The sequence below is a fragment of the Musa acuminata genome, chromosome BXJ1-4 (genome assembly GCF_036884655.1).
Source record: "Musa acuminata AAA Group cultivar baxijiao chromosome BXJ1-4, Cavendish_Baxijiao_AAA, whole genome shotgun sequence".
NCBI lineage: Eukaryota > Viridiplantae > Streptophyta > Magnoliopsida > Zingiberales > Musaceae > Musa > Musa acuminata.
Genome location: NC_088330.1, coordinates 5,210,648 through 5,232,808, shown reverse-complemented (window position 1 = coordinate 5,232,808; position 22,161 = coordinate 5,210,648). Strand labels below are relative to the sequence as shown.

At 37.2% G+C, this 22,161-nt stretch overlaps 4 protein-coding genes across 6 annotated transcripts; 3 read left to right on the top strand and 1 right to left on the bottom strand.

The window, feature by feature from the left end:
• The first annotated feature begins 1,273 nt into the window (after positions 1-1,273).
• On the top strand, positions 1,274-2,604 carry LOC135643251 (homeobox-leucine zipper protein HOX3-like). The gene is made up of 4 exons (XM_065159986.1): positions 1,274-1,406; positions 1,576-1,769; positions 1,963-2,042; positions 2,114-2,604. Exons 1-4 carry the CDS (start codon positions 1,322-1,324, stop codon positions 2,397-2,399), a joined length of 645 nt encoding a protein of 214 aa, XP_065016058.1. The 5' UTR covers positions 1,274-1,321; the 3' UTR covers positions 2,400-2,604.
• LOC135582190 (transmembrane ascorbate ferrireductase 2-like) lies at positions 2,279-8,513 on the bottom strand. 3 transcript variants are annotated; one of them, XM_065159972.1, is made up of 5 exons: positions 8,230-8,513; positions 6,911-6,959; positions 5,515-5,714; positions 5,117-5,428; positions 2,279-2,411 (listed from the first exon to the last, which is right to left on the bottom strand). In XM_065159972.1, the coding sequence occupies exons 1-4, from the start codon at positions 8,488-8,490 to the stop codon at positions 5,123-5,125; spliced, it is 816 nt and encodes a 271-aa protein (XP_065016044.1). In that variant the 5' UTR covers positions 8,491-8,513; the 3' UTR covers positions 2,279-2,411; positions 5,117-5,122. The 3 variants fall into 3 exon arrangements, with proteins under 3 accessions (XP_065016044.1, XP_065016051.1, XP_065016039.1); XM_065159979.1 differs by having other exon boundaries at positions 2,378-2,395; XM_065159967.1 differs by lacking the exon at positions 2,279-2,411 and having other exon boundaries at positions 4,915-5,428.
• A 388-nt stretch (positions 8,514-8,901) lies between these two features.
• Positions 8,902-13,354, top strand: LOC135672025 (V-type proton ATPase subunit e1-like). The gene is made up of 3 exons (XM_065180479.1): positions 8,902-9,140; positions 11,317-11,364; positions 13,096-13,354. The coding sequence occupies exons 1-3, from the start codon at positions 8,902-8,904 to the stop codon at positions 13,160-13,162; spliced, it is 354 nt and encodes a 117-aa protein (XP_065036551.1). The 3' UTR covers positions 13,163-13,354.
• Positions 13,355-19,465: 6,111 nt separating this feature from the next.
• Positions 19,466-20,813, top strand: LOC135643240 (bZIP transcription factor 11-like). Its single transcript, XM_065159954.1, has one exon. The coding sequence runs from the start codon at positions 20,216-20,218 to the stop codon at positions 20,687-20,689; it is 474 nt and encodes a 157-aa protein (XP_065016026.1). The 5' UTR covers positions 19,466-20,215; the 3' UTR covers positions 20,690-20,813.
• Positions 20,814-22,161: the final 1,348 nt, after the last annotated feature.

Here is a 22,161-nt window from a genome sequence, read left to right as displayed (position 1 = left end):
CTCAATCAAAATCAAAAGTGGTGATCGAAGGAAATTAATAATATTATATGATTGTCATTGGAGGGAGGGACAAGAACACCAACAATGTCATGGCCACATTGGGGAAGCAAACCACACCCACACCCACCCCCACCCCATTACATGACAAGTGACATGATTTGATGCGTACTTGAAACGACAAAACACCCACGAGTCCCAATGGGAATCTGAGAGGTCATTCCATTTGCTAGAGAGAGAAGAGAGAGGCAGTCTTTGAGTTGTAACCTTGTGGACCAGCACAAACCAGTGATCAACCACAATTGAAGCATAACATCATGATGATATCAGAAAGTTGAAGCCACTTCCACCCTCCAATTTCTTCTCAAAATCTTGGATTCTTTTTAGCAGCAAATTTTTTTTTTTCTCTCTCTCTCTCTCTTTCTCTTCCTTCCTCTTCTTTCCCATTCGTTGTCACTGCAAAGGAAAAAAAAAAGCTGCATCTGTGAGAATGATTTGAAGTCCACTGCTTCTTGTGATGCATTCTCTTTTTCTGTTTTTTTTTATAGCTGCCGTGTAAGAAGAACTGTACTGCTAATCCAAGTTTAGTTTATTATTCCTTAAATTTAGGGAACAGACCCAATCCGGGAAGGATTTGTCTTCTCTTCACCTGCAAATGCAACAAGAATAATTAAAGAGTTGTTGACCAGTAGGGAGAGAGAGAGAGAGGAGGGAGAAAAAGAAGGAGCAATTAAAGAGTTGTTGACCATCTGGTGGGAGTGAGAGAGAGAGAGAGAGAGAGAGTAAAATAAAAAAGGAATTAAAATAGATAAAAAAAAGGAGAAATATTTCTCTAAACGTGTATAGATGGTGCGTATGCCCAATGATTACGGCAGCCGACCTTCGACCCGACAAGCCGACTCGGCAACCCCAGACAAGGAGACCTGCCGGCTATTCTCCTGGATGCCTGCTGACACGTGTCGGTCATCCCGCCTCCTGCTGCCCCCATTTGACGTGACCACTCGAGTCAAACCCCCCCGACTCCACCCCCTTCCACCTCGGGGACCCCACCTCGGGTCCCAATCACCTCCCCTCCTTCCCCCCGCCATTACCACCCCCTACTCTCCCTCCCCAACCTCCTTTAAGACTTCTTTTATTGTCATGTGTTTTCTCTCTTCTTTTTCTTCCCCCTTCGTTTCATTTTTCTTTTTCTCTCCTGCTGCAGTTTTCTGTTCATGTTGTTATTTATAGCCCCCCTAAAACCTCCTCTCTTTTACCTCTCACCATAATTCCCATTCTTCCCTTCTCTTCTCCTCTCTTCTCTTTCTTTCTGTCGGAGTGCCTGATGGGAGATCTGGGGAGGAGCCCTGCTGAACTGGATTTGACCATTGGTGTCCCTGGGTTGATATCTTCTTCACCTATTCGTTCTGGTTAGGCTTTTTTGTTGTTTTGATCTGATCTCCTCCCCCTCTGGCTTGCATGCCTTTTTTTCTTTCTTGATTCTCTGTGTTTTTCTCTTCTTCTTCTTCTTCTTCTTCTTCTTCTTCTTTTTCTGTATCAGTGGAATGTGATATGTTGTTGCATTTCTTGGGCTCTCAGGAGGGGGAGGTTGCAACATGAGAGACCTGGACATAAACCAGCCAGCTTATGGTGGGGAGGAGGAGTACCCCATGGCCAGCATAGAAGAAGAGGAAGAGGAGGGTGGGAACCCCCGGCCCAAGAAGCTCCGGCTCTCCAAGGAGCAGTCGAGGTTGCTGGAAGAGAGTTTTAGGCAGCATCACACCTTGAACCCAGTAAGCCTCCTCTCTTATTCTTTGCATGCAGCGTTCTGTGCTTTCGTGGTAGTAATTTCTGGCCATCTTCTTCTCAACTTCATACTGATGGATGCAATAAGAGTGCCTGCTTGTTGAAAGCCTTGCGATTAATGCGCATTTTGTTGCCATTTTCTGGGTGATGTAATGACGACGTAAATGAACGAAACGGCAGAAGCAGAAGGAAGCGTTGGCAATGAAGCTGAAGCTGAGGCCGCGCCAGGTGGAGGTGTGGTTCCAGAACCGCCGGGCCAGGTGAGTCATGAATCCCCTCCGCCTTGTTCTCTTTCGACTCGGGAGTTAATGAGCGTCGCTTGGGGATGCAGGACTAAGCTGAAGCAGACGGAGATGGAGTGCGAGTACCTGAAACGGTGCTTCGGGTCGCTGACGGAGGAGAACCGCCGCCTGCAGCGCGAGGTGGAGGAGCTGCGGGCGTTGCGGGTGGCCCCGCCCACCGTGCTCTCCCCCCATACCCGCCAGCCGCTGCCGGCTTCGTCCCTGACCATGTGCCCCCGGTGCGAGCGCGTGACCACCGCCGCCACCGCGACTCCTCGCGCCGTCATCGGCAGGCCGCCGTCGGCCTCGCCGTTCCCACGCTCCACAGCTTGCTAGAAGCGCAGATGGCTGAGGAGTTTAGTGATGGGGGGATAAGTTTTGTACATGAAATGACTTCAAGCTTCGAGATGCTAAACAAGTGCTTTAATGTTTGCCATGGAAACCTATGCATTAGTTCTGATATCATCCCAATTCAGTTCCTCTGCATTTGTCGCTTTATGACACTAATTTGAAGAGAGTTGCATATTATTTTGTGCTTATAATATAAGAAGACACTGAGCTTATGTTTACTATAATTATTAGTGATAAAAAATGATCATTATGGACAAAATCATCAGTGTAATAAGTGAATCGGGACAAGAATTACTAGTCTCAACATCTGACAGCTCTTGCAATAGAGAAATGATGGAGAACAAGCTTTCTGTTTCTATTATATATAGAAATAATGGGATCATTCCATAATTATTAATACAACAACAATAACAAGCTAATCATATTAATTTGGTAAAGAAGAGCAAGATGAGACTCTTAGGACCACCTTGGTCAGTACTGAAACTTAAAGAACAAGAAGAACTCATCATCCCCCCACTTGGTTTCTATGGGACCCTTGTTGCTTACAAGGACAGCTCCTGAACATATCCTAGAAATGGAGCTTTACAGTGACATGATAGACTTTCTGTAGGACCAGAAGAGTCCATCTTGTAGCAATGGTCTTCCCTGTGATCATAGTTATAGGACTAAGATGGATAAAAATTCTAGATTGGTTTAAAAGAATAAGATACCCTCTACACCTTATTTATTGACAAAGACATTTAAATTTTTTAAGATATTGTTTTTTAAAAATATTATAAATATGAAAGAGAAGAAAATCTTACTATATTTGTTACTTTCTCATTTTCTCAGTGTGTCTTTTTGCTTTGGTTGTTCTCTTCCACTATATTATCTATCTTGTTTTAGATCTGTATGTGCTGCAAGTAAAACATCAAGGTGGGTTTTGTTTGAACCAGTTATAACTTTTTCCTAAGTGAGGTGGCAGCTTCTTGTATCAGTTCCATGAATGCTTAGGTTTGCTTGAGAAATCAGTTTCTTCTTCCATTTATCTTGCACTCTTTTCAGTAATGCATTTGATAAGTTATTCATCCCATCTTCCTGTAGAGAAGAAAAAGGAAAAAGTAACAAAAGCATAGCCTGTTTGGTTTGGTAGATCAGAATCATTAAGATCAAAGCTTCCTCTTTCATTTAATGCATTTTAATGTCTTATCACATAGCAACATAAGAGTTTGAATAGTTTGCTAGCTGCTTCTCCTCCAGCTATCATGGCATGTGTATTAATTGTCAGCATCAGCTCATTATGAGCAAACCTCTAAGTGCAAAGATACAAAGACAAATGACAAGTACCATTCCAGTCCAATCTTGCACTGTCAACAATTCAATGTCAAAGCTGAGCTTTTGGTCACAAGCAAAAAGAAGGACCCATTTCCCACATGGGCTCAGGATGAGCATGTCTATCCAACATGGACCTACCCAAACCTAACAGTGTGTTTCACTTGAAGGACATGGCAGCTACAACCTCTAGTCTTACACATCTTCTTGCTATTAAATGTATTGTCAGAATGTTATTTGGCACTATCTCTTTGCGATAACCAGTAGATTACCCCAAAACCAAGTTTTATCAGGATGGTAAGGTCTTGGTAGACTCAGAAATGAAATAAATAGTTCAGGGAAGAATATAAGTGGTAATCAATCACCTATGTGGTGTGCATATACAACTTTGAACCAGCCAAGATGTGGATCAGCTCCCTCTATTTAGCAATCTCATTCAAGTTTATATCTGTTTGCACTGCTGCCAACTCCTTGTCAAAAAGATCTGATGACAGTATGAACAGCTCTAAGGCCTTCCTCTTTCCAGCCTTCTTTCATTTTGCAGTTAAAAAGGAACAGGGTTTGGAGTACAACATGAATATGTTCTATTTGATTGCATTAATTGTGTTTGGCCCACAAACTTTATTGTCCTCAGCCTTTCTACATTAAGTTCTCCTGCCACAAAGCTTGTGCTTGTCATTCACTATTTCAACCAACAGGCCAAAACATTTGGACAGAACAAACTAATTTCAGTCAAGTGAAACCTACAGGCACGCTTGTATACCTAAAATACATGTACAGCCAAAAAACCAGGAACAAAAGCAATCGTGCCTTCGAATTTGTACTGCATTTGTAGTGTTTCCTAAGCAATGAGGTAAATGTTATCTTGACTGACTCCAAGCCTTCACAAAACTTGGTGATTATTAAACATAAGACCATGACAAACTTTGACGCTCTTCTTTGGCAAAACCTAGTAACATAAATGTTCTAGTCATGATCCATCAGAAACTCAAATATTTCGTCCTTGTTCACTATGAAATTTCAAATTAGTTCCCCAGAACTCTTCTTTTGACTTTGGAATCTAAATTTAGGATCACATGTAAAGTAATTCAAAGTAAGCAAAAATGATTTCTTCCAGAGCAAGTGTGATATAAAATTAGATGCTAGCAGAAAAACTGGACCAATCAAACACCAAAGAGCACCATATGGATAGATATAATTCCTGCAACAATTTTCATATATAACTTCTGAACATTAAAGTCAAACATGTAACTGTTAAGAAAAGGAAGACTCCACACTGCTTGATAGAAAATCTGACACAAGTATATCTACTCTCAGATAGGAAAAAGTTCATCGTAATTATGTAGAAAATTAATTTATATTCCATGCCAACGAAAAAAAGAACTCCTAACCTTTTCCTATTCTTGAATTCCTCTATATGCATCAGGCTTGACAGATCCAGGAGTTATGACTGCAAAAACAACAAAGCCACCGAGAGCCACAATCAAAATACCCAAGAAGTTGATTAGGAAAGCTTCGTTCGAGTAGCGTAATACTATGCTGCTACTTTGAAGAAAGGTAGCCTTCTCTAAGAGGCCGGTAGTGGCAGTAATCACAGCAAGAGCATAAATATATAAACCAAAGAATACATGCCATGGAAGCAGAAAAGCTCTGCCGTTTCTTGTGCCCCAAGGATACCAGAAGGTAGCAAATCCAATGCCCCACTGCACAGAGGTGAAGGTACTGTCACTTAGGAGAAACAATAAAATAAAGCCAAGAAACATTTGGGTATAAGGAACAGTTGAAGCACCTGAATGCCAAATAATAGAAGACATGTCAGACCCAACCAAGAATGCAGACTGTAGAAGTTGTCAATGCCCTTGCCGTTATGGAACTTTAAGGCAGCCCATACACCAATGAAGCCCAAACACAGGGCAAGGAACTGTATTGTAAGATGCACTGCCTTTTTAAAATTCTTGGTTCCTGATATTGTCTTGTATGCTAATATAGCTGCCATTACCAGGATACAAGTGATCAGTTGCAGCAAGAATAATCAATATAGAAAACAACAAAAGAGATTATGTAATTTTTTTTTTTTTGCTACGAAGACAATCAGAAATACAAAAGAAAAAATGGGGCATATACTTATACAAAATCTACAGATCCTTCATATATGTTAAAGAGAATGTTGCCCTTCCTCAGAGTTACAAGCATAAATGATGTGTGTAAATCTGTGCAAATAAAAGTAAAGTGCCTATCATGCAATTTGCATTTGTGATCCAAAGATTGAGAGCTGAAACTGGAATAAAACAAAACTTCGAGAAACCAAAGAAAAACCCAGCACTAAAACATGAAAATATAACTGTCTAGGAAGTGGAAATCATGATGAAGGGTAAAAACAATTGTATTCTTTGAGACACGTACATGCAAATTGGTCAGTAGTGTTCCACAAGTAGACTTTATTTGATCAGGAAACAAGGACCCAAAAGAGTCATATACCACCAAAAGATCTGATCCATTACCCATCATAATGGCATTCCTATTATAAGATCTCAAATATATCAAGTCCAAAAAGGGACCTGATATAGATGGATATAACTGTGAGTCATTGTATCCTGTCCATTGTGCTTTCTTTCTGGTCTAAGTTGCTTGAATCAATTTAGCTATTCTACTTTGTATTAATTAGCCAACAAAATTTTAACTCCTATAAGATGAGAGTTTCATCTTATCATTTCATCCATCAAATGGATAAATTCATAAACAACACAATATACAACTTATCTAATTACATTCAACTTTCTGTCAATATTCAAAACTCATGGGAAAAGAATCAAAAGATTATAAGTGATATCGTAACTCTACAGCTTATCATCGTCCATCACCTTAAATAGAATATAGAGAAGTTTGAGCAAAGAGAAATTGAAAACGAAGATGCACATAGATACCACACCAATTGTTAGACGTAAAATGCAGAAAATGTTAGGAACAGTTGAATAGGCATCTTTCGTACACACCCAAAGATGCTAAAAACCCTTCAGATTATGTTAGTAGTCAAATTTAGAATTTCAATGGCATGCACTACAGCAAGAGATGAATCACATAACTTCCCTAAACACATTCAGAGACTGTGTACAAGACTTAAAACAACTGCAAGAAACTGATCTATTTCAAATAAAAAGTGTATAATTAAGAGGAATAATTGATACCTTCACCATACAAAAGTATGAATCCAATCACCATTAGTACAGGATGAACCTACAAAACCCATCATTATCTTTCAATTTATTAAGTATAATACAGAGAACAACACTTAATTGTGTATACTAATCAATTGACATTGGTACAACTGATCTCAGACAAAATCATGGAGGGTCGAAGAAATCATGTTAAGCTTAGTGTAGAAGTAGAACCATATAGTGAGAAACTTATTTGCTCAACAAATAACAGAAAAGGTTTGGAACCATAGACTATTAAGTAAAAGTTTCAAAATACCCCCTTTTTTTAGTTAGTGCTGATTTGACTCCATTCATATCAGGTTTTTGTATATTTCCAGCAAGATAAAAAGTTGGAGTTGAAACAATAAGTCCAAAGTGTTTTCGAAGTTATGGAATATTGAATCCACATTTCATGTCTCCAATAATTTTAATAACCATCAGTTCTCAATCATATATGTGGATTGGGCCCTCTAAGGGCTTGAATATACCTTCATCATGCAAGTAGAATCAAGTAGAAACCCTAAACCTATATTTGTTTCGAGCATCTTCCAGTCTCTTTCAAATAATGGTTGGTCACTCAGAATCCAGTCTATTTCATAACAAAAACAAGTCAAAGCCAGGAAACAAATGGCCGTACCCCTTTTTGGTCTTCCTTGGAGGATGTCACTTCCTCCCATTTCTGTAGCTCTAGCTAATCTAATATAGTTTCTTTCCATTTTCAAAAAAATAACAAAAACAAGCCCAAGCCAGTGGAGTGTCTTAATAGTAAACTCAGTATAAAAAGAATAATCAATCAACTTTTAGACTACTTAACCAACATCACCTGCTTTATATTGAAAGTGGCAAAACCAACCGAATATTCAAACAACTTAGAAAACCATGTTGGTGAGTAATTACAAGAAAAAACAAAGTAAAAAAAAAATCTGAAAGGTTACTACTCAACTACAGTGTTTTATAATAATCTGGCATTCCTGACCAAACTCAATAAGAATTATAAAGCTAAAAAAAACTCTCCTTGTAGTTCAACTTCAGAAAGTCCATTAACTCACAACAGAATGAAATAACGGCCAAAGAACAAGGGCAATAAACTAACTATAATAGTTGCTCTTTGTCCTCTGAAACGATGCAAGTTCTTTTACTGTTCTGAGAAACCAATTGCTCGGCATACAGTGTTCCGTAAAACTAAGAAAAATCTCAAATTAGTTCTTGGTAATACTAATCTACGCCTTGAAGCATCTCTTGCAATTACAACTCAATTAGGAAACAGCAAATGAAAAGAGGTAAGCAAAGGGACAGAAGGAAGCGGTTACGTTAAAGACGAGATCTATGTTGTCGGAGTTCAGGGCAAGTCCGCCGCGGAAACGGACGACCCAGGTGACGACCAGAGAGGCGGCGGCGGCGCCCATGAGGCGGACGAGAGGCACGATTGGGAGGCCGACGACGGGGGCAGCTGTCCCCCCATCCGACGGCGGCAGGGGCATCGCCGATGAGGGATCTGAGTCGGGGGGATGCGGTTCTCCGGATTCTGCCGCAGCAGCCGATTCAGTGGCCGCCGACGCCTGTTTCAGCATCCCCGTTTCGTTATGGCCTCCAGCAAAACCAGGGCCCTTCTGTTGACTGTTATAATAAACGTGACACCAGTAGACACGGTCACGGTTCGGTTCGGTTCGAACCGAAACAGATCGAAATTAGAATAAGCTTGGTGATTCATCGGTTCGAAATCGAACCGGACCAGACCTGGATAATTCGGCTTCGATTTCGATTCGAACAAACAAATTCTATGAAAACAATATTGAGGGGCGCCACGGTCCTGTCATCGGCTGATAGATCGTGTAGTAAATCGTAACCTGAAACTCCGACTAGTAGTATTCAGTTATCGGACTCGGATCCGGTCACATCAAACCCAGATCCGAAAAATTATCGGGGTCCGTACGACGCACATTCCAACGATCGCGGACCTCCAAGCACGTTATTTTGTGCACATGAAAAGAGTGGGAAAAGAGACGACAAAACATCACAGCCCATCCATCCCGATTACAGAGGAGAGAGAGAGAGAGAGAGAGAGAGAGAGAGGTTGGAGCGGGGGCGGCGGAGGAGATCGAAGCATCAAAGAAGGTTGTCCGATTGGGTTCTTGATGACGACCATCATCTTCGTTGTGGTGGGCGTTGTCGCTTCTGTCTCGGTGCGCCTCTGCTGCAACCGTGGTCCTTCCAGCAATCTGTACGTCATTGCTTCAATTCCTCCTCTTTCTTGGTTACTAGGGGTTTCGTGGCGTTTGGCAACGGACTTGTTCAAAATTCTCGATTCATTCCTTTCTACGGATGGAGATCCATGGAATTTTTTACCAGATATGCTGGTATCGCTTGTATTTTTGTCTTGCATGTGTAATCTGAAAGGTCTCTGATATGATTTCTATTGAAAAGTCTCGGAAAAGTCTCTTTTTAAATTTGTTTTGATCTCCATAAATTGACGTCCTCAGGCCCCCATAGTAGGAGACTAATGTACTGGACCGCCCTTTTCTACAATCAATTTCTTTGTTGTGCAAAAAGATCTGAAGATTCTTGCACTTTTCAATGGTATTGGTTGATTTAGAGGATTTAGTGTGATTGTCAGCAAGTCTGGGCACCATTGGTAGTCAAAGAACCACATTAAATGGTAAAAAAAGGTTATTATGTGTTCTTAAGTCGAAATATCCGAATCTTCTTTGTATTGCTTATGTTCATTTTTTTTTCTAATTTTTTCTCTGAATTAAGTGCTCATCCTTTTACCAATGGGTATCTATTTACGCCCAATCGTAGGTGCAGATTAAATTCAATTCTTGAGACTAATTTAGCTCAACTGATGGTGCTTTAACTGATCTCAATTAATATTAATCTGAGCCTTGAATTATCAGTCCATTCAGCCCTTTTGCAGGCATCAAGCCTTGTAAGGATCTATCTGGACAACCTGAACCTGTACATTAGAAAAAGGATTAACATAACAATGATTGCATCATCTTTAGGTTCTTCAAGCTCAGCATCCATGAAAAATTTGCACCACTATTTGCTAATCTTCCTATATGAGATTTTCATGTCTCATTCTGATGTCACTTACGACAGAAGCAAATTGGGAGTCATTGTCCTCGTCAACTAACCATAGAAAATGACTACAAGATCCAAGTTTGGTAGTCCAATGTTTCCATAGTTTGGGCCCTAATATTTAGGATATTATTGATATTGTAGAAGGAAAGTTAGATTAGGAAAGCAATTTATCATTAACCAACCATATTTTTTAGGAGGCTTCTTTACTCTTCTATTATTTGATTGGTGAAGATCTAGTCATATAATTTTAGTTTATTTCAAATGCCATAAGATATATGATGTTATATTCTAGTTTAATTGTCAGAACATGGTTCTTCGACTCAAGATGCCTGAAAAACATAATAATGGCGAATAATCATTGTGTTATTTCATTAAAAGTTCAAGGTATAGGTTGACCAGAATAAGGATTTCCTAGTAAATTCTTGAAGGAACCTCATTGCTTGGATTTTCACCACTGAGTTTGAATGAGCTGATTTCTGATTTTTAAATTACAGATGATAGATATATTAGCAATGTCTTGCAGTATAGATAATATTTTATGGTGAGAATGATAGAAGTGTAGATGTCAAGTGGGCAAGATTATGAGTAGAGCATAAAGGGAAAAGCTTCTTTAGACTTTTTTGCAAGAGATATTTTCAGACAAAAAAAAATAACATTTGAAATAAAAATATTGTTGCAGCAAAGCATTAAGAAGGATATTGACTCCACCTATCTGATTTAATTTTATGAATACCTAGAAAAATAAAAAATAGCTACAATGCTTCCCTTCTTCCACTCACCAGCTCAGCCATGTTATTTCTTAATGAATCGAGTTAGGTTTGAACAAATTAGGCTTCAGAGAAAGAAAAGCAGCCACTGATATAATCTATAGTGGCCATCAATCCAGTCCTGCTTCAAGACCCTATTGAACTCTAAATCCCCTCATCTCTGCCCACTTGACTTTTAGACATCATTTGCTTCAACTCTGCAACTAATCTAATTCTAGTTTGCATTCGAAAACATAAAAAATGACCCTAAATGTAGTATTAATTGTTCACTCTATGATAACAGGAAATCATTTATATAGTGGGGATTTCAGATGCAATCCTGATGTTCACAAATTTACTTACTGAAAGACCAACCTTTGGTATCAAACACTTTCTCCAGTCCAACATTGGAAGGTAGATTGGGAGCTACTTTTAGTTAGGGTAATTACTAGCATGATAGGTGATGGTATAATCTGTTGTCATAATTTCTAGTTCAATGTCAGATATTGCTGTTGGTTATCATTTTTGTTAGTGAAAATGTGAAGTGATTCTAACAATTTGGTTGTGCAGGTTTCATTTAACATTGATCATCACAGCAACAGTTTGCTCTTGGATGATGTAAGTTCTTATTGCTATGGCTTTGTGGCATTCTTTTTAATTCATTACAATCTTTGGTGATTCTAAGTTTGTTTTGCTTCCATGTGATCTATAACAAGATATTTTGCTTCCATGTTATTACATTATATCTTAGTCTTGCTAAGAATTGGTTCTACTGAAAGAAATTATCAATATTGCATTAACCGATAAAAATATCATCAGAAGTATACAAAGAACTTTCCTAAGGGGAGCTGAACTGTACGTTTGAAAATTGTGGAATTCAGAATTAGAAAGTTTTGATGAGCTTAAAAGTGTCTATTTCATAAGAATTAGCTACATCAAAATTGACCACATGAAACATTAATATTTTCTAATATGATAATATCAACATATACTGAATCACCAAGGGCCAGCCAGATAGCTTACTGTAACAATGTAACAGCCTCGCACCTTATATTTCTGCTGTCTGAACATATAATTCATAATGGCTAAGAATTATCTTTGATGTACACTTTATTCTTTTTCTTAGTATGGGATATACACTTGTGTATGTTCAATTTTTGTGTTCAATTAGCATGCAAAATGTAACCGCACAAGTGATTTAGAATATTGTTGGATGTTACAAGTATTAAATTTCCTGTTGGGTAAATTATTAGTGTATTCTGGTCTTTTTAGTCTAGACTGAAGGGTTGCAACTGGTACCAATAAAGCTACCTCTGTAGATAAAGCTACCAGTAAATTACTAGTGTATCATGGGAGATGTACATAAGAGAATCTTTTGTAACCATGCAATAAAGTTCTTCATGATCATAGCCCTGCCATTGGAGGTTTTCATCCAGTCAATAGCAACTCCATTCTTGTTGGCTGCAACCTCTTAGGTGCTTAGCTAGGCCCTAAGTTTGGACCGAACTGATTTTAACCAATAATGTGGAAGTCTTTTTCCCTCCATTTTTGTTACTTTATTATTTTATTTTTAAAATATTTTCTTGCCAATCTTGATCCCATCCGAGTATATAATCCTTAGCTGACGCATTAAAGTTTCTTTAATTAATAGTTGTGATCTACATTACAAATTTGTCATTTTCAAAGGAATTCATGTTTCCTAACTTTATATATTTTGAAAAGAAGAAATTAAGGAACGCTATCAATTTTAGGAGTATCTCTTTGATGGCAATGAGAACACACTAAAACAATTATAGTGATAATATGAAATTTTATGCCAAGTGCCATTTGACTGGAACTGACTTAATCAAAAGACTAATTGATTGAATCTTAGACCTCGAGCAAAGATATTATGCAAACTGTAGGTTGCATCAGGGCCAAACATCCAAATCCTGTGTTAGGAACGTAAACTTTTGGAAGTAGGATATGACTCAAAATGTCTCAGGAAGGAGCATGACTACAGGGAATACATGCTAAACAGCTGCTGAATTTGGTAATGGAGCAGTAGTATAATCTTGTTACATCTGTCATGAGATTTTCATCACATCTGATTTATTATGTTGCATAAGAGATGAGGTTTATCTCTATTTTCTCCTCTTTTTGGCAATCACCCATTAAAGGTGTCTGATGTTTTGCGAGAGTGTACAGCTTATTGTTCCCAGTTAAATTTAATGTCAAAATGGCAGTTGAGTTTGCCAAGCAATTTACCAAGTGAAAATGTCAAAAGTCTTATCGATCTTATTGTTACCTCACTGGTGAAATTTCCAATCATTAGTTTTATGAATGATTACCAATTTATTTTCCTGTCAGGTGGGCAATTGTCTATCTTGCGCAGCTGAAACCTCTGATTGTTCCAATCCTGAGCGAAGGAGAGTGAGATGCTTGCCAAAGAATAATTCAGATCGCTTGCTGTGATTCAACACACTACATTCCATTTTGGTTGCAGTATATGTCAGCATCTAATTGTAAGATTTCTTCAATTTATTCTCTGAACCAAGTGAAGTGTTTATTATAACTTGAGATGTATCTTTATATTTGTTTTAATAGTGTGCTTCATTTGGTTGATTCACTTAGCATTTACTTGTGGCAGTTGGCCCCAAGTAGTTAACTGGCCAATTTGTTGTTCCTCATCCACATTTATTTGATATATGAGAATAAAGTGTATGGCCATGTGCTAATATTGGTTTTGTATGAGCTGTTCAGTATTTTGTGGCTTCAATGCAGACATATTTAGCAGGAGATAAACAAACTTATATTCACAGATAGTAGTGAGAATAATATAATTTTCAGTTTTGATATATCTAAGTAGACATATTTATCAACTCCACTCATTTGAAACGATTATTTTGGAACCAATTCTTGGGTATGATTGGTGAATTAATTATAAATTATTCTTTCTAATTTGTTATTTTTAGTGTTTCGATTCTTATACTTTTAAAAATTATATTAAGATTTTTATACTTAAAAAAGTGAAATATTTAACATTGTTTCTTTTTGCATCGTTGATTTTGCTGACGAAAAAAGAGAGTGGGAAAGTTCTTCCTCTTATATATATATATATATATATATATATATATATATATATATATATATATATATATATATGAATTGAACATATAGAGTCTCTTAGATCGTCAAAGTCGCAATGAACCTCTGCAAGCTCCCATGCAAGATAAGCTTTTTTCTATTTTTTTTGTGTGATATAGTAATTTCATATCTTTTCTATATAGATAATAATCATCTTCGAAGTATAGTCAATATTTATCATAACTTGATTTTTGATTTGATCTGCAATGAAAGAACTATTGTATTTCTTATGATCCCAATTTAATCTTAACAAATTATATTCATACTTTTTATGAAACTTAATCATTCTAAAATTATCAGTTCCACCACAAGCTACTATCATCTATTGATAATCGAAAACTTTATATTTTATTGTTATTTTATAATTTCAAGTTGCAACATGTTTGATCTCAAAGTCTCTTCGAATCAGAGTCTTTCAAGACTTTTTGAAATTCATCTCTATCTCAAAATACTTACACAAAGACATTATTTGAATTACAAAATAGTATATATAAAAAATATATAATAAAATAATTTTAGAGGCTTTGTAATACCTTTGCCAACAAAAAGATCACCATAGGAACAATCATCATCTTCAGCGTAAGGAAGTGGTGTCATTAATTAACACATCATCATCTTGGCTACAATTATATTCAACAAGCATTTGTTCAAGATTATCATATATGTCCTCACTTAAAATAACTCGCTCAACAACAACATCTAATGCATCAAAAATGTTATGATTAATGACACCTTCAATGTATCACCTAATCTCTTAATATCAATCTAATTAAGAATAGAAAAATACTTCATCTGTGGATTATCCCTATAATAAGATTATTAGATAAATAAGCATATAACATTTCCATAACACTATAGCACAAGCTATGGTAAAAATTTAGATTCATCCAAATTACAATAGATTTGTGTAATATTTTTTGACATTTGAACTTATAAATATGTCCGGGAGCTATGATCCTAAATCAGAGTATCAATATCAAAGAATAATCCAAATAATGTAAATTTTCTTTCGGTTGCAACCAAATGGACCTCTATGATATATTTTCTAATTTATAATTTTTTTATATTTTTCTTTTTTTTAGAATTTGCACAATCTATGATTTTTTTAATTTTTATATTTTTTATTTCCATCAAAATATGATACATTTATGTAACATTTTTTGACAATTAAGCTTATAAATATGTTCTAAAGGTGTGATAAAAAATTAAACCAAAAAAATCAACTAGTATTCGATACCCTAATTTTGGTTTGATCCCAAAATCTAAATAGTATATGATTTTTAAAATTTCTTTATATATTTTGAATATTATTATTATTATTATTATTATTATTATTATTATTATTTGTAGTATTTTTTGGATTTGGATATGGTGATTTTGGCTTGATCCTAAAATCATAGTATCAACCTTAATGAGTAGTCCAAAGGCTTTGAAATTTAGGGAAAAGCTTTTAATTCCAACCAAATGAACTTCTATAACAAAATTTTAAATTTATACAATTTATATATATTTCAGATTTACATGATTTTTTTTTATTCCATTTTTTTAATTTCACCAAACCACCCTTGGATTTATGCAATGGTTTTTGATATTTTTAATCGTATCCGAACAGTTTTTCTTAATATTTTTAAGAATTATTCTACTTCTTAACAGTTTATTTTTCCTATTTTCTTTAATTTCTCTCATTTATACTAAAATGTAAGAGTTTCCTTGCAATTTTTTTTTTATGGTAAAACTGGTTATGATAGTTTCGAGATTCAATGCTCATCTCAATGTGAAGGAATAAATACCAGTTAACTTTTGAAAAACTATTTTCGACGAGAACTCATTTTATCATGCATAAATAACTCTTAAATAATAAAAAAAATAACAAAGATAATAATTTACTCACATAACGTTTTTATTCTTTGGGATTCAATGCTAAAACAAATAAAAGATGAATAAAAAAAAAGAAGAAGAAGAAGAAGAAGAAGAAGAAGGAAGGAGCAGCACCACCCACGTATAAACGTAGCAGAAAAAGCTAAAGAAGAAGGAAAATGATAAGAGGAAGAAGAATGACAGAAAGAATAAAAACATGAAGTTGACCCTTACAAATGTACGTCCAACTCCGAGCCACAACAACTACTTATATACTGTAGCAAAAGTTATAGGTTTCCTCATCCATGCTAAATCAGCCGTGAACCGATCCAGCATTGAACGAGTGATCCAAAAACTACTGTTTTGAGCTTATGGTTTGTTTTTATTAGGGTTATCAGCAATATGATGAGCAGAACAAAGCACAAGAAGAGGATAAAAGGTTCGTTCAGAAGCACCTATGAATTCGTATCATTTCGAATGATCCAATCTCGATAACAGATGAAAGCCACAGTCAGTAGATCTTGGTATTTAAGCTGTATTGTTGAGGGGAGACTATGATGAGCATATATATGGCTATGCTACATGGTTTTCACGTTTGTCTCCCAAAATCTTAACCATTAAGCTTTGTACTGTTCTTTTCCCCTTCCGAAACTGCATTGGGTACGATGGCTTTCCCATGCACGACCAATTGCAAGAGCTGATTCGTGCAGGTCTTGTGGCTCTCCCACTGTGGAGCACATGCATGCATGGTGGTCACTGCTTCCAGTGGAAGGTGAGTTGGAGGTGGTCATGCTTGTTGCCAAAAGGTTAGTGATAAAGAAGATAGTGTGCATGCAGGCAGTCTTTATAGGATGAGATGTTGATAAAAGATACAATGAAAGGCTTTATCTTCTGTGATAAGAAGCAAGTGGGATCTGATGACACAAAATGCAGCAAAAGCTAGCTTCATCATATTTAGTGGTGGTCATGTCTGCTTTCCAAGAGAAGGAAGATGAGAAAAAGCAGGGAAGACCAACATATTGAAGGTCCTTTTGCCTACGATGATCGAGTGGCCAGAGGTTTCTAGGTTATCGTCATCACAAATGCATTGAGCATTTGATCATTCCATCCTGAAAGAGATGGAGGAGGACAACAACCATGGAAGGAGAAGGAATTCCATAGAGGAGTAGACTTGGTGCACAGTGCATGCACTGTACCGGAGATGACAGAAACATGTGGGCGATCAACATGTCCACTCCTGCAATTGCTGACTGCACAGGAAGGTCCCCCATTTGATTTTACCGTATGGTGGATTGAGAAATGTAAACGCTATAGACCATGAGGACGAAACAATCTGGAGGTGATGCTGATGTTTGCCGGGAAGATGCGTCTGCCACTCAAAGTGTTATTGATAGTTCTTGTACTTTGGTCCTAAATTTGATTTACATATTGCATCTCTTATTTTCTTTCTCCTTTACCTCTTTTTTTGTTTTCTTTTGTACATTTCAAATATGTTGCAGGGAAAGAAAAAGGAAAATAAATTTCCTTTTTCTTTTCTTTTCTTTTCTTGGTTGAGCATAAAAAATTGCAAATGATGCTTTGGTGTCTATTATTCCATGAAGCATTCTTAGCCTCAGATCCAATGCAAGATTTCTGAATCATATGTTGAAGCTAATGTTTCCATTCCACAAAATGTCTCATTCCTTCAGAGACTAGAAAAAAGATGGAAGAACATTTGTATGTGTCTGCTAAATGTAAACCAGTCTATCAAATGGTGTCCCACATCAAAGAAGAAGATCCAACCCAACATGATTGCTACATCCAAGATGAAATGATAAAGAATTAGAGATAGATTCATATTTGAAAGAATACAAGTATCAAAAGCTCAATCAAATGTAGAAATAATTCATTCTTGAAAGATTCACAAGTTTCTGTCACTGAACTTTTTTTCCTCCTTACTTCACAACTGATACTTGGGATAGAAATTTAGAAAGGGATAAAAAAAGATGTTGCAATATTTTTTTTCCAACTTTTTTAAACTAAAGATTTTATTAGATAACTCTTGAAAGTTTTATTATATCATTACACATCCAAATCTTTGTGAGATTTCAGGAATACAAACATCACTCTCAATAATGCATGCTTTGGACCATTTGTACTATATGAATAACTTGTCCCAGTTACTTTTCTCTTTCCATTGGTGAGCTCAACAGTCAACTCTTCTCTCTCTCTCTCTCTCTCTCTCTCTCTCTCTCTCTGAGATGTTTCCTAGATGCGACCAATAAAACTTTCTTTGTTGTCCAAAGTCCTTTTATCTTGTTGGTAGGTAACACATAGGAATTAGATTGCTAATAGACATGGTATCGAACAGACACCAATCTTAGGTCAAACAATGGCCAAAGCATAATCAAGTCTGCAATCCATAAACAGAAAATGCTATTTAAATCGACCAAATTGTCCGAAAAATCCAAGAAACTTATATAGACATGGTGATTTTGTCTAGATAAAATAGATTGAGCCAATAAAATACCAATATGGACTGTCAAACTTACTACCAAACATGAACACCTTATGGGGTGTGCTTATTGCTTACAAACCTAATTGGGATAATCTTTTCAAATGACAACATATAGATTAAGATGTGGATTATTATTTTAATGTTGCAAGAGTTTCAACATAATATCAAGAGGATAAGATCCTATCCTAGAGTAATTTGGTAGAAGGATGACAAGTGCACTTCTAGATCACATCAAGATTGGGACAGGCCCCTCCCTCAACTGGGTGATATGGTCCTTAAATTTCTGGTTAAGTGATTTGATGTCCAGGAAACTTAATCTTTATTCTACTCCTTTCTTGATTCCTTTCCCTTTACTACCATTTTGGTATTTGGCTACCTACATTGGATGTTTGTTGGATATGTAAAATTTACTTCATACAATTGAGACATCACTATATCTGAAAACCCCCATCTGCCTTAATATTATCAGGAATAAGTTAACATATCTTATAATTATTTATCCAAGTATTCAAAGCCATGTTTTGAATACTCAGATAAATAAATAAGTGAATGGATTTTTTGTGCAATAGTCTTTTCTTTCTCTTCCAAACACCTGTAGTCAATCTTTGGCAGTCCTTGGGAGATCTGTTGGACTATGAAAACCAGACATCCTTATTTACCCCTCCTTCCTCCTCCATTGATGCCTGTGATACTATGATGATTACTGTGCAAAAAGAAAAGTGTGAAGCAGCTGACAGAGTGATTTTTATATTGGTTATAATTCGTAGAACACATTATTCCAACCTCCATGCCATGGCTTCATATCATCAACAATGTCAACAGTATCTGGTAATATTTAATCCTCTCTGGTCAGAAATGGAATCACAACCTAAGCCTTGCCCTGTGAATGATCTGTCTTCTGAGAGAGGAATATACCTGTTGTAGCTTTGAGGGTGCCTATCTGTGATGTCATTTACTTTCCAAAAGGTGTCCTTGGTAGAACTTTTCACTTTCTCCTCTCCAACAGGCAAAGCATGAAAGGAAGTGTTCTGATGGAAGTAAACTATCAGTAGTTACATTTAATTGTATAATGGGATAGTAAAACTCAAGAAAAAAGTTTGAAACTGCATCTCTTTGATTCTTTTTTTTCATAATAATAATATAAAATTCCATATCTACCCTTCAAATGCAGTGGAGCCTCTCAACGACTCTCTCTCTTCCTTTCCTTCTCTCACTTGATGGTTCTTTTTCATGCCTCTGGTCCATCTTGTTCTATAAATTCCACCCCTCTCATAGGCTCCAATTCCCTTTCCTTCTCTCCTCTTCTTCTTTGCTAAGCTTTGTAAGAGGTTCTGCTGCTGCTTTTTTGTTCTTCTGTAGTCCTCTTCCTGCTTCGAGTGGCTGGTTTGCCTCGAAGATTTTTCTTGGATTACAGCTGAATACTGTTGTTCTTGCTGTTGTCCTTGTTGTGTTGGTAGAAAAGGTCCCTCCTTTGCATCTCCTTCGACTGGATTCCTGTTCTTGGGATCCTTTCTGCTACGAATTGCTGGGGAAACTCTGCCAAAATTTTCTCTGGAGATTCTGTTTCTGGGTTCAGCATCACTTCCACCTTGCTGCTGAAGTCTGGGGTCGCTCTGTGCTGCTCTCTGTTCCAAGATCTCATCTTTGTGTATTAAAATCTCTCGTTTTTTCCCCTTTCCTTTCACATGCAGCATCGGTTTCTCATCATCTTTCCGATCTAAGTCTATGTTGGCTATCAACAGTGAGATCTTTCTCTCTGGATTTATGATAACTTCCACCCTCAGGCGCAGCACCCATCTCGTCCAGTCCTTCTCTGTTGTCTTCCTCTACTGGTTCTATGTGTTCTCGTGGACTCGTTCTTAGTATCCTTTTCTAAGTAATAATCTTTGTATACCGATACTATTTAGCCTTATTTCCACCCAAGATCTAGTCTTTCCTGAGGCATCAGCATCATAGTCTCTAAAGGACTGCTAAAGATCTCAGTGTTCCATGGCTTCTCCCGGTGGGACTTCGTCAGGATCCAGCCTGCTCCAGACGTCAGGCTCCGAAGAGGATCTGCAGGCACTGATGGACCAGAAGAGGCAAAAGAGAATGATATCCAACCGCGAGTCCGCGAGGCGGTCGAGGATGCGCAAGCAGAAACATTTGGACGATCTGACGGCGCAGCTGAACCAGCTGAGGAAGGAGAACAGCCGGATCCTGACATCGTTGACCCTCACCACACGGCATCATTCAGCTGTGGAGGCCGAGAACTCTGTCCTCAGGACTCAGATGGTGGAGCTCGGCAACAGGCTGCAGTCTCTCAGTGAGATCCTCCACTGCTTGAATGGGAACACCGCCATCACCAGTGGTCTGTTCTGTGATGGCCATCAGGTCAATAATAGCTTTAGCAATCCATGGAACCTCATGTACATGAACCAGCAGCCCATCATGGCTTCAGTAGGCAATATGTTCCTATACTGACAGAGAGGGAGGTTGGTGTCTGCAGTGTTGCTATCACTGCTTTGTCAATGAGTCTTTGTCTATCATGGTGTCTGTTGTAGTATGTATGTTGGGTAGAAGATCAAGACATATATTAGTTTTCAGAGCTTCAAGGAATCAAACAAGAACTGTATCAAGCATAAACAGCTTTCTCCCTCTCTCTCTCTCTCTCTCTCTCTCTCTCTCTCTCTCTGTGTATCTGTGTGCCATGTTATCAGAACTGATCAAGAGCTACATTAAATTGCAGTAGGTCTGCTTTGACTTATGAAGATGCCCAAGCAGATTGTGAAAAGCTCAAGAGTTTGATAGATTGAAATGATAAAATGTGTGACAAGTGGCTTGAAACATGTAGACTACAGAAAACAATTTGAATTGTTAGGTCCATTACAAAGGCATCACTTCAGCATAGATATCTTAATCAGTGAGCTCCAAGTAATATAATATCAGTTGCCATTGTTGCTGATGCCTGCCATTGTATTCTTTTCTGCCTGGATTGTGTTGGCTGGCCAGTCTGATAGCTGAAGTTAATGTTGCAGACAATTTCTGGGATGGAATCTGCTGAAACAGCCAAACTGTACACCTTAGAGCTATCCAATGGTGCATTCACAGGTGTATGCACATGAAGTACTGTTCTCTGACTTCCATTATTTAACATTGTTATCTTGTATAGGTTATGACATCTTTTTTCTTTGCTCCCTGTGGACCACAGTGTTTGTCTGTGGACAAGAATCAATAATTGATCCTGTGAATTTAAGTTTCACTCTGTCAAAAACTTAGTAAAATATCACCACATGAGTCCAAGTTCTGAGGGTCCTGCAAAATATAATTTCCAGGAAAAGGAAAACATAAATGAATGTTCATAGACATAAAAACTGACTGCTGATTCCCTGTGATCACTGAACATGTTGATCCAAGCATTGTTGTCTGACCAAGAAACTAAGACAAGAACCTTGAGTGCAATAAAAATGTCATTCTTGACATATGTATTGAATTGTGTGCGTGTATATATACATACACACACACACACACCATATATATATATATATATATATATATATATATGTATGTATGTATGTATATATATCATCTGAAGAAGAAAAGTGCAAATTGTTATGCTTCTTCCTTTATTCAATTGCTAGAAGAAGCAAATTGTGATACTTCTTCCTTTGCTGTTCTTGATAATGCCTTGCTGAAAAAGGAGGGTTATAAAGTATATATGTAAGGATTAACTCACAAAAAGTGTGTTGGGATGAGGAAATCACCTGTCATGCTCTCTATATTAAGATCTCAATGCATGATAAGAAATGCTTCAGAATTCCATGTTGCAGCTCAAAGGTAATGAAGAGGTGCAGGCAGCCATTAACGAGGAGACAAGGCAAAAGGCAACTTTGGGTTACTGGGACAACACTCGGAACTTCTCTGTATCTGCCTGTGATGGTGGAAATCTTTGGTGA

Coding starts and splice junctions, on each gene's coding strand:
- LOC135643251 (XM_065159986.1), top strand. CDS start 1,322: ATGGGAGATCTGGGGAGGAGCCCTGCTGAACTGGATTTGACCATTGGT. Junction 1,770..1,962: donor AGCATCACACCTTGAACCCA/GTAAGCCTCCTC, acceptor ACGAAACGGCAG/AAGCAGAAGGAAGCGTTGGC. Junction 2,043..2,113: donor TTCCAGAACCGCCGGGCCAG/GTGAGTCATGAA, acceptor TTGGGGATGCAG/GACTAAGCTGAAGCAGACGG.
- LOC135582190 (XM_065159972.1), bottom strand. CDS start 8,490: ATGCTGAAACAGGCGTCGGCGGCCACTGAATCGGCTGCTGCGGCAGAA. Junction 6,960..8,229: donor ACATAGATCTCGTCTTTAAC/GTAACCGCTTCC, acceptor TGGGTTTTGTAG/GTTCATCCTGTACTAATGGT. Junction 5,429..5,514: donor TTCTATTATTTGGCATTCAG/GTGCTTCAACTG, acceptor ACCTCTGTGCAG/TGGGGCATTGGATTTGCTAC.
- LOC135672025 (XM_065180479.1), top strand. CDS start 8,902: ATGAAAAGAGTGGGAAAAGAGACGACAAAACATCACAGCCCATCCATC. Junction 9,141..11,316: donor CGTGGTCCTTCCAGCAATCT/GTACGTCATTGC, acceptor TTGGTTGTGCAG/GTTTCATTTAACATTGATCA. Junction 11,365..13,095: donor ACAGTTTGCTCTTGGATGAT/GTAAGTTCTTAT, acceptor TTTTCCTGTCAG/GTGGGCAATTGTCTATCTTG.
- LOC135643240 (XM_065159954.1), top strand. CDS start 20,216: ATGGCTTCTCCCGGTGGGACTTCGTCAGGATCCAGCCTGCTCCAGACG.